Below are 14,543 nucleotides of genomic sequence, written 5' to 3' on the forward strand. Positions count from 1 at the left end.
TGCCATGATGAAAGGTCGGACTTCGTTGGGGCCCGCCCATCAGATCCCCCCACATAAAAAATAGCGGCAAGTACAGATAATAAATCTCCTTTATATGGTCTATATGCGAAGTGGAAAAACTTGGAATGTAGACAGTTATGCAAGAAAAGTTAAAGTGTATTGTGAAAGTTCAGTTTCTTTTTTTCACATGTTCGTTATAGAAGGTAAAAATAGTAACTTTTTAACTAACTTAATAGTTGACTGAACAAAAACAAACCTACTAATACTTAGACAAAGTGTTCAAACAAACCTTTGCTGAAAAGTTATGCAAGAAAAGTTCTTGTGTATTTTTATAACTGGGTTTTCTTTTTTCGCATGTTCGTTTGTAGAAGGTAAAAATAGTCTAAACGTAGCAACTTTTTAACAAACCTAATGGTTGACTCAACAACAAACTTACTAATAGGTAGGCGTGTATTTAACAGTATTATGGAAAACTTAAAATGTGCTTTTGTGTTATTGTATCTAACTTGTGTTATTAAAAATTTTCCTTAAAAATATTTAAGTGGTAATAGCATAAGTCTACCATGGTTCTTCTTTTATTTCAATGAAGCTGGCTATCATGACTCTTGATCCATTTTGACAACGCTAAATTTAGAAGGTTTTTGAACTTTATACAAGACGGACAAACATCCTTGCAAGATGACAAAACAAGTGCACGCCAAAGAAGCGGCCTCTGCACTTTTTCTGTTTGCCGTGAACACGGATAATCATGTGACCATTGCGTGTTGGATTTTAAGCTCGCTCTCTCTCTCTCTCTCTCTCCCCCTTTCTTTTCTTCCGCTTTTTATTTCAGGTTGTTTATATCTTTGTTGCCGCTCAACGTGAAAGAACAGCCCAAGACAAAACATAACCGCCATGGACGAACATGTATTTTTCATCTTCATCATCAGTTGGAAAAGTTTGGGCTCTCCTTTGGGAGGCGCATGCATCAGGTGGGTAGCGTTTACTCCCAATGATGCAAACAGAAAGACAAAGTATGATAAACTTCTCAACACAATCACGCCTTCAGTGCAAGTACTGCCTGATCCTCAAGGCGACAAGTGCGTGCATATTGAAGTCTATCTCTGCTCCTCAACAACACATGGCACCAAGTAGAACGCCCTCGTGGAAAAGCAGACGATCTTTTCCATAATTTCTGGCTACACTTCTGTGCATGTGCTGCTGGGGAACGATTGTCAAACATGTCACAATTGCATTCTATGCCCTTCTATTGGTGTGCGATCCATTTTCATCACTGACCACCTCAAGATTAGGTTGCATAATGTATATGAACCCTTTTTTTTCACTCTTGAAAATCAGACATATATAATAAGCTAGAAATTTTTTATGAGAAGGCAGAATTACAGATTCAAAATTCTAATAAGGGCTGAAATATAATTTTCAAAAATTTTCTGCAGGCTAAATGATTTTTTTTAAAAAAATTACATGTAAATTAAAAAAATTGTGGGTGAGTGGGTGGGTGGTGGGGGGCCGCCGGAGGCCCCTGTGGCCCCCCTTTGCTCTGTCCCTGTATATAATCGAATGGGTCAAGCTGTTGATCGAGTGAAGCGGCCGATTGAGCAGAGTCTTAGTACTTGATTTGAAAAAATAGAACTAACAATATGTAACATTAATAAATAATTGTAATGAGGGAGAAATTAAGACTATTTTAGTCATATATGATAGGAAAATTCATCTGCGATGCCCTGATATTGGCCATATATGAATAAAAATGCTTTGCCGCCGGTGTGATTAAAATCTGGCTATCTAGGATTGATCTTTTCACAAAACTGGCGGAGTTTAAGTGATGAACAAGATCGGAAATTGGTGTTTAAACTAGTGCTTCATGCTAAAAGAGTGCATTTTTTAAATTAGTTAAGAGCATAGTGCTGCTGGTTGCATGGCAATTGGAAGATTAGAATACTCTTGTGCCAGTAGCGGATCCAAAATTTGAGCGAGGGGCATTAACATGTAAACATTTTTTAATTGGAAAAAGGCACCGATATGTTAATTAATGTTTAATTACGTAGAGTTCTTGAAAAGTTGGGGGGCATATGCCCTCCTTCTCTTATACGCGGTCCTCGTTATCTTGCATCACTTGTGTCACTACCTAGGTTAAATCGTGATTCAAAAAATTGGGATAGATTCTTAAAGATCTCCGGCCTCCAACCAACCCAATCACCGCGAGAAGAAGTCCAGTCCATCTATCGTCCCACTGCCACCGTTAGCTTTTTGTTGTTTTAGGTTTTCATGGGAGAGGAGAGATCTAGGTTTACGTTTTCTTCAAATTGAACAATTAATGGAGGAGAGAATAATGAAGCAAGAGAGTTTGAATTACTGAAGGCCACAAGAGATTGGAGCAATGAAAAAAATTAAATAACGTGAGAAACCAGCGTAGAGAAAGCAAAAAATTTATTCGCGAATCTGGCTCGTTAGCGTTTTTTCCTAAATATAACCGCCGTTTCCGTTTTATTTATGGAAATCAGCATTTGTCGAATGGTGTAGAAACTAATCCCTGTATTTAAAAATATTGAAACTTAGCGAGGTCTCTCTTTGCAATTAGTAGCCGACTTTTACCAGATTACAAATTTCTAATGCAGATCCATTCGATCGGCTTTGCCAAAGAAAATGAGATGTTGATTAATCAAATTTGGATGCCAACATGCCAAGCATGAATTTCAATCTAGAGTGAGACAAAGCTGATCCAACCTAACACATGTAATGTTAGTATTAGGTCTATGCTGGTCAGATTTGGAAGTGGCTTCAAACGTTCGGGTTTAAGTCCCAACAAAAGAGTGACGCCCTCTTAGATGAGATGTGATCTGCCCAAACTTAGTAAAGCCTTGATGTAACCGGAGTCTCAACTGTTTACTTTTCCAATAGACGTCGAAGGGGATGAAGTTTAATTCAAGAAGGTGTCACGTGTTCGCTATCTTTGATTAATCTGGCCTCAACCCCAGGCTGGTTTCTCAAAAAGCAAGGACCATGTTTCAAAAGTAAGTTTGAAGCCTAATTTAATGGGCAAAAAATCCAGCTAATCAGTTTTCTAACGATTGTTTACAATAACCAACGAGGAAGACATTGTGGCTGGTCGGGAAAACAAAGCAAATGAAGTTAATCCAGTTTAAAATTTTCTAACATAAGAGTAGTTAGGGAAAACAGAAAAGTTGTGAACCAATCAAGGCTCATATTTAATTGATCTGTTAAGGAACACGAGAAAGTAATGATGGTGTTCTTCAGCAAAGCAGGTTATATTCATGCACAGGCCCCCCATGGTACACGAAAATTTCATGCACAGGCCTGTGATGCTGCCACATGGTCACCGAAGGTTTAGAAGATTCAACAATAGAATCGAGATCAGCAGCCAATGTTATGTAGTCAAGAATACCTTGATGATGAAGGCGGAAATGATTGTGTCAGTATGTGTATGTAGGCCGGTCTGACCAATATACTCTGCTAAGTGTTTTTTTGGTCACGCCCCTTTCGTTATCTTGTGCCCCTGTTGTTATCTCATCTCATACCTTCGTTGTTATCTCATACCATTTTTCGTTATATCAGCCACTATATGACATGTTTTATCATCTCATCATACCTTCCTTGTTATCTCATACCATTTTTCGTTATATCAGCCAATATATGACATGTTCTATCATCTCATCATACCTTCGTTGTTATCTCAAACCACTTTTCGTTATATCAGCCACTATATGACATGTTTTATCATCTCATACCCCAGTCGTTATCTCAGACCCTATAAGACCTATTTTGTTATCTCATACTCTAGTAGTTATCTCATATGCTACAAGACCTGTTTCCTTATTTCACATGTCATTAACTTAGATGCCATAAGACCGATGTTATAAGACTCTGTTCATTATCTCATATTCTATCGTTATCTTAGATGCTATGAGGCGCGTTATTTGATCTCACCCTTTTCGTTATCTCACACCCCTTTTGCTACCTATCTTAGATGCTATGAAACGCGTTATTTGATCTCACCCTTTTCGTTATCTCACACCCCTTTTGCTACCTCAGATGTTGTCTGCTGGTTCTTTGTCTTATATGCTATAGGATGCATTATTTGGTCCCACCCCTTTTGTTATTTCAAATGCTATAAGAAACACTATTTGGTTCCACTCATTTCGTTATCTCAAACACTGTTAAGAATGTTTGTTGTGTCCAGGTTATGTTAGGGCATTAAAGTAAATATGCATATTGTACATTTTCAATCTCAAAGGTCAATATTGAAAGTTCATATATTGGTAGTAGGGTCTAGCTTTTGGTGTACGCTCGTTGTGTACATCGGTGCACAAAACTCGCTCTCATTCCTCTAAATAGTTATTTGGTGCATCAGATGAAAGACCATAATATTGAAAGCCAAGTACAGGTTTTGCTTCAAGCACACATTGAAATTTATGGAGCTCTACTTTGCCCTATGAGGGTATAGAATTAAGTTGCTTAAGAATGCATCAAGTGAACATCCAAAATTTTCACTGCGATATTATAAATTTTTGCCACCCCATAAAAAAATCATTTTCTTAATCTCAAGCATATATTGTCGTTCACCCAAGCTACAAATCCAATTCAAACCTGGACTCAACCTTCACAGCCCATGATGTAGAATCCTATATCAAAAATTTAGTTTTTAGATCCAAGCTAGATATTAGTGTGAGACCCAAACATATTTTGAGTCCAAATCTAAGTCTTAGATTTACTTTATATCCAAAACTAGGCCAAAATCTGACTTTCACGCTTATTTCAGATCCAAACTATCAATTTCAGATCCCAATATAACCTTTTAGATGCAAATCTAGCTTTTAGATCCATTTCAAATCCAAATAATCAATTTTACATCCAAATATAGTATCTATATCTCATTCACATCCAAATCAAACTTATAGATCCATTTCATACCTAAACTACCAACTTTAGATCTACATATAGTTTATGGACCCCATTCAGATATAAATCTCAATTGTAGATACATTTCAGATCCAAACAATCAACTTCATATGCAAATATAGTTTCTGGAACACTTTAACATCCAAATCTAACTTTTGGATCTAGTTTGGATCCAAACTATCAGTTTCAAATCCAAAACTTGCTTATATTTCAATCCAGATCCGCATCTTACTTCTGGATCCACACTACCAATTTTTATTCAAATCTAGCTTTTGGATCACAACCTCATTGTCGGATTCACTTTAAATCCACACAACCAATTTCATAACCAAATTTACCTTTTGGATCCAATTCGGACAAAATCTCACTTTTGGATTTGTTTTAGGTCCACATAGCTTCTAGATACAATTGAGATCCGAATCCTTCCTCTATATCATTTCCAAATCCAAAATATCAATTCTAGATCCAAATATAGCTTTTGGATCCAAATATCACTTTTGGATTCATTTCAGATCTACACTATCAATTTGAGGCCTAAATCTAACTTCTAGATCCACACGAACAAAATTATCACTTTTCAGATCCATTTGAATCTAAAGTCTCACTTTCAGATCCATCTGAATCTAAAGTCTCACTTTCAGACCCATTTGCATGCAAATTATCACATTAAGATTTTGGATCCAAATCTCCATTTGGATACAAATAATTATATCCGCACCTAAAATCCAAAATTCCATTTCAATCTCTTGGGCCACAAGCCTCAATTGATCCTGAAAATTACCTAGCCTTGTTTGGATAAAGGGAATAAATGGAAAAGAAGGGAAAGTGAATAAGCAAAGGTGTTTGGTTGGAATGGAAGGGAGGAAGGGAATGGATGGATGCCAAAAACGCTGTTTGGATTGGGATAAAGGATGAGAAGGGAAGAGGATGAAAAAGAAAGGTAAGTGTATTTGCAATCACTCTAAAATTAAATAGATTTGAAAGGAAAGTGGATGGCATTGTTGAAAAGGTCGCATTGGAGGTCAACATATGTATCCCACCCCTATCTACACAATAAGTGTATGCCAAATATGGGCCCTACTACGCTCACATATATTACTTCAATGACCTAACAATGCACGTCCATAATGAACATTTGTAGCTCTGTCATCATTTCTTACTCTTTTTGTTATCAGATACCCATTATCTCATACTCATGTCATTATTTCATACCCATAGCATATGAGATAATGATAGATAATATAAGATAATGAATAAGAGATAACGACAAGGGTATGTGATAAAGATAAAGGTATGAGATAACGACATGAGCGAAACAAAAAAAATAAAGACGCTACTTTGCCACTCATAGAAGTATATTGGTCAAAATAATATGCATATTATATGAACGGACACAATCATCCGGTCTGAGTTTCTTGAATCCCAAAAGTTTATTTTTTTTTGTTTCTTTTGTTGTCCTTACAAAAAAATCTTATTTTTCTATTGACTCGTGACTATATTGGTGCATAAAAATTCGTGCACATCCGTTGCATATATAACCGTTTCGATCTCATCTACGCTCATCACGTCCTTGCACATGCATAAAGAGATCGCATTTGTAGAAAAGTCTCCCTATGCAAAGCCGGTTCTCTTAACAAATTGTGGGACTTCTCAGCACAGCGGTGCTTTTCCTCTAACATATCATGGAACTTATGCAACTCCTTCATCACAAGCAGGTATGGTCCCCTGGGCTCGCTCGATCTGGATCCATTGAGTCTCCATTGAGTCTGACATTTCTGTCGATGACGAAGTCTCTACTTACTGTCGGGTCAACGCTGGGTGTACTTGGCCGGCAAAATTTTAATCCGTTGGTTTATGATCACCAAGAAAGAAAGATGAAGGTCGCTGGTGTCTTTTGATAAGTACTTTGGGCCAGGAGTGGAAATCTCATTCAATCGTCGTCAACTTCTTATTTGTTTATTTATAGATTTATGAATTGTGGTTCGTCAATGGGTGGGCATGGGCTTCTGCTTCCGCATGCCTTCCATTACTCGGTTTGTGCCAGCTGAAGTTTTGCTGTGCGCTCATTTATGTGTTCAGCTCGCATTTATTTTTCCTCCCAATAATTGTATCTTTGAATTCCCAAAAAGGAAAAGAAGACTAAGATCTTTTCTTGAAGACACTATTGTATCGTAGATAATATAAGAATAATAAATAATGTAATTTCATTATTTTTATGCTAAAAATTAATACTGGCCACTGAACATTTAGATGCTAGTTAGATAAAATGTGTAATGAACAAGCTCAACCCTAATTTTTTTTAATAGATAAATAGTTGACAGAAAAACATGGACAAAAAGATAATAAGGCAGAGACATTTTGCCTCATCACCCTTTTCTTTTTGTTTTTCGCTCCATTATTGATATATGCAAAAAAATCAAGGACTGATTTTGTTTCTCATCTATTTATAATGTAAATGTCTAGCGCCTACCATATATATATATATATATATATATGGAGAGAGAGAGAGAGAGAGAGAGAGAGAGATCCTAGACCTACCACTTGGTCAATGTTTAGACAATTGGTTGGATCCCGATGTATCTAACAATAACAAAGCCAGATATTACGTTTGAAGTTCCCTCTCTCAATCAACATGCAAAAACCAAGTACTGTTCATCTCAAGTAGGCTCTCAGAGTGCTACGCTACCTCAAAATCATCCTTGGACAAGGTCTTCTATTTTCATCAAGTGATGATCTTCAGTTGACTGCTTACTGCAATGCTGATTGGGCAGCATGCAAAGACACCCGTCAACAATTGATCACGAGCTATTATGTTTTCTTGCGGTAAAACCTGATTTTGTGGACAAAAAAAAAAAAGGAAACACGCAATCTCTAAACCTTTGGCTGAGGTGGAATACAGGTCATTAGCTAATACATGTTGTGAAATTTTATGGTTGAAATACTTGCTATTAGATTTGAGAGTCAGGCTTCCATCACCTGGGCAGAATATGTGAGACAATAAGTCAGACATACAAGTGGGTGCTAATCCAGTGCAACATGAAAAGACTAAACATGTTGAACTGGATTGTCATCTAGTCCAAGATTTGGTGAACAACAAAACTGTGGCTACCAAGCACCTCTCTTCCAATCTTGAAGTGATAAACCTCTTCAACAAAGCACTTTCAAAGGACAAATTTGTGTTTTTCAAATCCAAACTATGCATAAGTGACCTCCATGCACCAGTTTGAAGGGGAGCGTTCAAATTTATGTAGGTGGTTGCATGTAAATACGCGAATTGGTCATGGTTATATCTAATTCTGATATGTGGCCGGTACGTATCTGGAGCATATCAGTACATTTCGAGCTGGTTATGTGAATTACATGAGAAGAAGCTTCCAAAAATGAGAGGAGATGTCTTGGAGACCATGCCGCTAACTTATTTGTTTCTATCTTTAATTTTCTTCATAATTACTTTTTCATTGTAATAGAATGTAATATAATGGGTTTGCGGTCAAAGAATGAATTGATGCAATCAATACCTTCTCTTCCTAACGTGCGCTTGTTCCTCTATTTCACTTGTTACAACACCTCGGTTTTCATTTTCTGTTTACCGCTCCTTTATTACACTTTTCTCTTTTCTATTTAAGGTTTACGTGTTGAAAACATGATGGCTCCACCTTGACTTGAAGAGTGAAGTGTAGACCATAAGGCCACGTTTGATTGCCTTAGATCCAAGGGGATGCCCACACATTTGAAAACTGCAGATCTCTTGTCTATCCCCTAATCTTGGATCTGCAGATTTTCGATGTAAAACACATTTAAAAAAACCCTTGATTTAAAATCCACTACAGTAGATATCTCTTCGCGTGACCATAGATCAGCCTGAAGGCCGAGGCTTTCAAATATCATCTTAATACACCAAGTAATCTCGTCTGCACCGAATTGGAAGTTCGGAGTAACATGTCACAAGCTGAGTTGAGTATCAGCTGGGCCATGGATGAAGAATTAGAAAAGCCATAAACACAAACCCCCCACAATTTCTTTTATTTACATATTAATTCTTACATAAAGTTGTAAACTCCATATATTTGGACTATTTTAGCCTTAGACAAAGGAAGCGTACAAAGAACAAGACTAGAACTATTTTGCCGTTTTTTGTAATCCTTACTTCCCTTTCTCGTGTCTCCTAATTCGTTATTCAAGTCATGTATAGAGGTTATACATGCATATTACGGATTGTACCTTTGGATTAATGCAAACTGAAGATACAGGACATCCTGAGGTCGAAGGCCACGTGAAGGGCTAAAAACTGAGAGGGCAACAAACAGTCAAAACAATTCTGGTTTTGCTTTGCGCTATAAATTGGAGTGCTCACCGCCGTTACGTCCCCTCCCCTCGCCGGGCAGCGAGAGAGGAGAGAGATGACGGTTTGTTGGAATTTAGTGGGCATCTTGGTCTTGTTCATATCTGCTCTAGCTTGCCATGAGAAGGTTGGAGGTGATGATGTTTTAGGGTATGGGTACAAAATCCAATCGGTTGCCGCCGGCGCTGATGGGGCAGGCCTCAACGCCAAGCTTACCCTCCTTCGGGAAACCCAGAAATACGGCCCCGATCTCCACAATCTGGACCTCACTGTCTGGTACTTAATTTCCCCCCATTCTCACCTTTCGTCTTCTCTTTTTAATTTCCCCTCGACCTGCTGTTTGTTTTTTTTTCTATTCGATGCGCGTAAATTTATTTTCTTTCATTTTTCATGCCGATGTTTTTGACGCTTTTCAGACCCTTTTAACCCGACCTATTTACAGTAGCTCCTTCGATCTCGAGACAGTGCTTCATAGTTCATTGGAAGTCGACATGATAAGAGACGTCTCTCCGTAAAATAGTTTTATGATCTTGTTAATGTTGTGTTGCTCTAGTGCTGACTCTGCTGATATTTTTAGTTGTTTTTCGTCTCCTTCTTACGACGCTGCCGCTGCTGCGCGCATTTCTGTCTGGTTTATCACGTTTCTTGGGGAGAAAATCATCAAAAATGGTTTAAAAAAGTGAAACTTCTCCATGAAATCTTGTTTGCTTTTTTCCATACCTTGATCGCCACTGAACATCACTTTTTTGAGCCCTGCTTTGGTAATCCATGCTAAACACCTCTGTACAGTCTTCTACTCCATGACCCAAAAGCAATGTTCCCCAAGAACGACGGTGCTGAGGGAGGACCAGAGGGTGTTCGCTCTGTTGTATAAGTAAAAATAGAAAAAGGGTAAAAGGAGAGGGGAGGGGGTTCCCTTTGGCCCTTTCCAGGTGTGTGTGTGTGTGTTATGCTGAGAAACAAAGGAAGTGAAGAGGGGAGAGAGGTGTGTGTTTGTCCGTTGGCTTTCACAATTGGTGAAAAAATTCATTTGAGTGCTGCCTAATTTTGTCCTCTATCCCTGTAGAATTCTTTTATTATTACTTTTTTACCTCGAAGAAATAAAGAACGGGCTCAACTACTACTTATAATAATCTAAAAGGGTATCATTGACGGTAGAATAGAGGTCTGATATACCTTAAAATTTGAAGTTCATCATAAGACTATTTTTTTAGAGTTCTCTTTACATATGAGAATAATAATTTTAGTGACAAATAAATAAGAGCTAGCATGGCGATTTTTAAGAAGTTTTTTATTTTGCCAAAAGTACGCAAGAGTTAGGACTGACTTTTAAGAACCTAGTCTTAGCCTACTTTTGTTGTCTTTAAATGTTGGAACTTATATTTTTGTTTTGTTATTAGAAAAAAAGCAAGTTTATTATTTTTAAGTTCAGAGAAAAAACTTGATTTTCTTATTCCTGGACCAATCTTGACATGGATATGTCTATTGATGCTTCAATATTTTTTCAAGAACATTTCAATAAAAAACACACACACACACAATTTAACACATAAAAGCATTAAAAATAATAAAATAATACTATAAAAACAAATATAATCATTTTCCAAAAATTCTACTAAATTTTACGAACATGAGATAGTTTGATAGGCATTATGTATAGACTATATAAGATACATTTTTTTTTATCTCTTGTTCTTTTGCTTTAGGTTTGAGTGCACAGTGCAGCAATTATAGTAGAAGTTTCCTCTCCCTAACAAATTTGTTGGAAAATATATACTGGAACTAACCAAAAAGAAAAAAAAAAAAAAAAGGCTAAAATGAGTCTAAATCAGGCTCTGTTTTCGAGTCGCTCAAGGTTCAAATCAGTGTTTCAATGGGTCCACTTATTTCCAATTGGGTTATGAGTTTTTACAATGTAATTCTGCTTTCAGGTACGAGACGCCCACAAGATTGCGGGTCAAGATAACGGATTTGGATCGCCCCAGATGGGAGATCCCACAAGATGTCATCCCACGTGGGACCCACAACAACTCGACCAGCGGCAATGGCATTCTCCGCTTGCCCGGCGTTGGCGCTCCACCACCACAAAACGGGACGTTTTGGGGTCCGGACTCCGATCTCGTCTTCCGATACACCTCCAACCCTTTCAATTTCGCTATCACCCGGCGGTCATCCGGCGAGACGCTCTTCGACACCTGCAGCGATAGGAGCAGTGACCCGGACGGTCCATTCACTGGCATCGTGTTCAAGGACCAATTCTTGTCCATTTCCTCCTCCCTTCCAACCGGCACATCGTCTATATATGGACTCGGGGAGCATACCCTAAGATCCTTCCGTCTCGAGGAAACCGATTCCTTGACCCTATGGAACGCGGATATTCCCAGCTCGGCTGTCGGTCTGAACCTGTACGGGAGCCACCCCTTCTACATTGATCTCCGGGCCCCAAGCGGTAGGGCCCACGGTGTGCTGCTTTTTAACAGCAACGGCATGAACATCCTCTACCGTCCGTCACAGATCACGTACAAGATCGACGGTGGCATCTTCGACTTCTATTTCTTCGCTGGTGATACGCCGGTCGCCGTGGTTCAGCAGTACACCCAACTCGTCGGCCGGCCGGCACCCATGCCCTACTGGTCATTTGGTAAGAAGCTTCTCGCATAATTTTAGGACAGCTTTATATCAAATCCATTAGACGCTTTCTGATGATATTCATTCGTTTTACGTTGAACCGGATGATGTTCTAAAACGCCCTTCATTCTTGTCGTGCGTGGAAGGGTTTCATCAATGCCGGTATGGTTACAAGAATGTGGAGGACCTGCAGGGCGTCGTCGCCGGGTACGCGAATGCCGGCATCCCGTTGGAAACGATGTGGACCGACATTGACTACATGGACCAATTCAGGGATTTCACGTTGGATCCAGTTAATTTCCCGCCTGAAAAATTAAAGGCATTCGTAGACAGACTGCATCAAAATGGACAGAAATATGTGATGATAGTGGACCCAGGTTAATTCACTGCATTAATCATGTCGCTCCAACTGTCTTTCCTCTCCCGCACATTAAACACGCACTCGCACACGATATACACAAACTACTAGCTAGCTGTTAATTGGTCTGACGAAGGAATAAATTGGCATGTGTGTACGCAGGGATCAGTGTGAACGAGAGCTACGGGCCATACATTCGTGGGCAGGAAGCCGATATCTACATCAAGTGGAACGGCAAACCCTATCTAGGCCAGGTGTGGCCGGGGCCGGTCAACTTCCCGGACTTCATGAACCCAGCCGCCCTGCCCTATTGGGAACGCGAGATCCAGCAGTTTCATGACGTGATCCCGTTTGACGGTCTCTGGATCGACATGAACGAGGTCAGCAACTTCTGCTCGGGCTTGTCCTGCACCCTCCCGTCGGCTGGCCCGTGTCCGCAGCCAGGCGAGCAGGATGTGTGCTGCCTTATCTGTGACAATTCTAACTCCACGATCTATGACGATCCGCCATACAGGATCAACATTGCCGGGTCAAGGCTCCCACTCGGGCTACGAACGGTTGCAGCCGGCGCAGTGCATTATGGCAATGTGCTAGAGTACAACGCTCATGACCTCTATGGGTTGACCGAGTCCAGGGCCACAAAGATTGCCTTGGCGAACGTGATCCAGAAAAGGCCGTTTGTGCTGTCTAGGTCTACTTTCTTGAGTTCAGGCGTGCATGCTGCTCACTGGACGGGCGACAACTCGGCCACCTGGGATGACCTTGCCTATTCCATCCCAGCCATCCTTAGCTTCGGCTTGTTTGGGCTGCCTATGGTTGGTGCCGACATATGTGGTTTCAGCGGCGACACCACCGAGGAGTTGTGCAACCGCTGGATTCAGCTCGGCGCATTCTACCCTTTCTCGCGAAACCACGCCAGCATCGGTTCCAAGCGTCACGAACTCTACTTATGGCAGTCGGTCACTGAGTCGGCAAAGAAGGCGCTTGGGCTCCGCTATCGACTGCTGCCATACTACTACACGCTCATGTACAAGGCACATGTGACGGGGACTCCGATTGCTCGACCACTTTTCTTCTCGTTTCCAAATGACACCAACACTCATGGAGTTGATACACAGCTCTTGATTGGTAAAGGATTGATGGTAACCCCAGTTCTGCAGCAAGGAAAGACGAATGTTCATGCATACTTCCCGGCAGGAACTTGGTTCAGCATGTTTGACCTCAACGCAAGGTTGGTCGTGCCAAAAGGGACGAAGATCACGCTGGATGCACCGATTGACACTGTAAACGTCCATGTCTGCTCTGGTAACGTATTGCCTATGCAGGAGGTAGCAGCAACAACAGCAGAAGCCAGGGCCACGCCTTTCACTTTGCTGGTGGCACTGGGAAGCAATACAGGGGCACAAGGGGAGCTGTTTTTGGATGATGGGGAGCAATTGAAGATGGGGGAAGGAGATAATTGGACCTTTGTGCAGTTCAGTGGTGGATTGCAAGGTAATGTGGTCAACCTTGCCTCTCGAGTGCAAAATGGAACATACGCTCTGGGACAAAGGTGGCTGATAGAGACGGTGGTGTTTGTTGGATTGGAATATGGATCGGAGGGCAAGTACTTAAATGTGACATCAGGTGGAAACCCACTTGATGTGTCGGAAGTGCTGGTGGTTATGGGAGCAAAGTATGGCAACGGTGTAGCAGAGATCACTGGCCTCTCACTGCTAGTAGGCCAGAGCTTTGAGCTGACCATGACTTTCATCTGAATCTACATTGGTCTTAGAGAAAAGTCTTGAGATTAATTAGGAAGGAAGTGGATGTCACCTCATGAGGCCACAGTTGCGACATTTCCCCCCCTGAAAACTTTTCATTGCCTTCTCCAATCAAAGCTTGCATTTTATTAAGATGTATATTTGTGGTTTTGAACAGAAGATAATCATTCTACCATTACTGATTCACTTGTTCCCAAAACGAACATATCACTAGAAGACATAATAGGACTTATAAAGAATAGCTAAAAGTGATAGGTGTTGAAGACTTGGCAAGAAGTTCATTTTATGCGGCTAATACAAGACCTTGCTTCCTAATTCACAAAATTTCTAAATTGATTTCCAACTGGGCTCAAAAATGTTTGCTAATTCCTAAGCAAGTTAGCTGTTTACACAAAATTTTTGGGATTCTACATATAAATGATGTGTAAAATGATGGCTTATATTTTTCAGATCATTGTGGTATTTAGAGAGAGAGGACTGTCTATATGAGGTTTGACCGTTCTTGGCATCTTTACTATAGGTAATCAGGCTA

The 14,543-nt window shown here is 40.1% G+C and overlaps 1 protein-coding gene across 1 annotated transcript; it reads left to right on the forward strand.

Moving 5' to 3' along the window:
* Nucleotides 1-9,266: 9,266 nt before the first annotated feature.
* Nucleotides 9,267-14,186, forward strand: LOC116267765 (probable alpha-glucosidase Os06g0675700). Its single transcript, XM_031649655.2, has 4 exons — nt 9,267-9,538; nt 11,194-11,903; nt 12,037-12,267; nt 12,411-14,186. Exons 1-4 carry the CDS (start codon nt 9,321-9,323, stop codon nt 14,003-14,005), a joined length of 2,754 nt encoding a protein of 917 aa, XP_031505515.1. The 5' UTR covers nt 9,267-9,320; the 3' UTR covers nt 14,006-14,186.
* Nucleotides 14,187-14,543: the final 357 nt, after the last annotated feature.

Source organism: Nymphaea colorata, chromosome 14 (genome assembly GCF_008831285.2).
Source record: "Nymphaea colorata isolate Beijing-Zhang1983 chromosome 14, ASM883128v2, whole genome shotgun sequence".
In the NCBI taxonomy this organism is placed as follows: Eukaryota; Viridiplantae; Streptophyta; class Magnoliopsida; order Nymphaeales; family Nymphaeaceae; genus Nymphaea; species Nymphaea colorata.

Excerpts from the sequence above, each read along its gene's own strand:
- LOC116267765 (XM_031649655.2), top strand. The coding sequence starts at position 9,321 with ATGACGGTTTGTTGGAATTTAGTGGGCATCTTGGTCTTGTTCATATCT. Across the intron at positions 9,539-11,193 it reads AATCTGGACCTCACTGTCTG|GTACGAGACGCCCACAAGAT; the intron begins GTACTTAATTTC and ends TTCTGCTTTCAG. Across the intron at positions 12,268-12,410 it reads TGTGATGATAGTGGACCCAG|GGATCAGTGTGAACGAGAGC; the intron begins GTTAATTCACTG and ends GTGTGTACGCAG.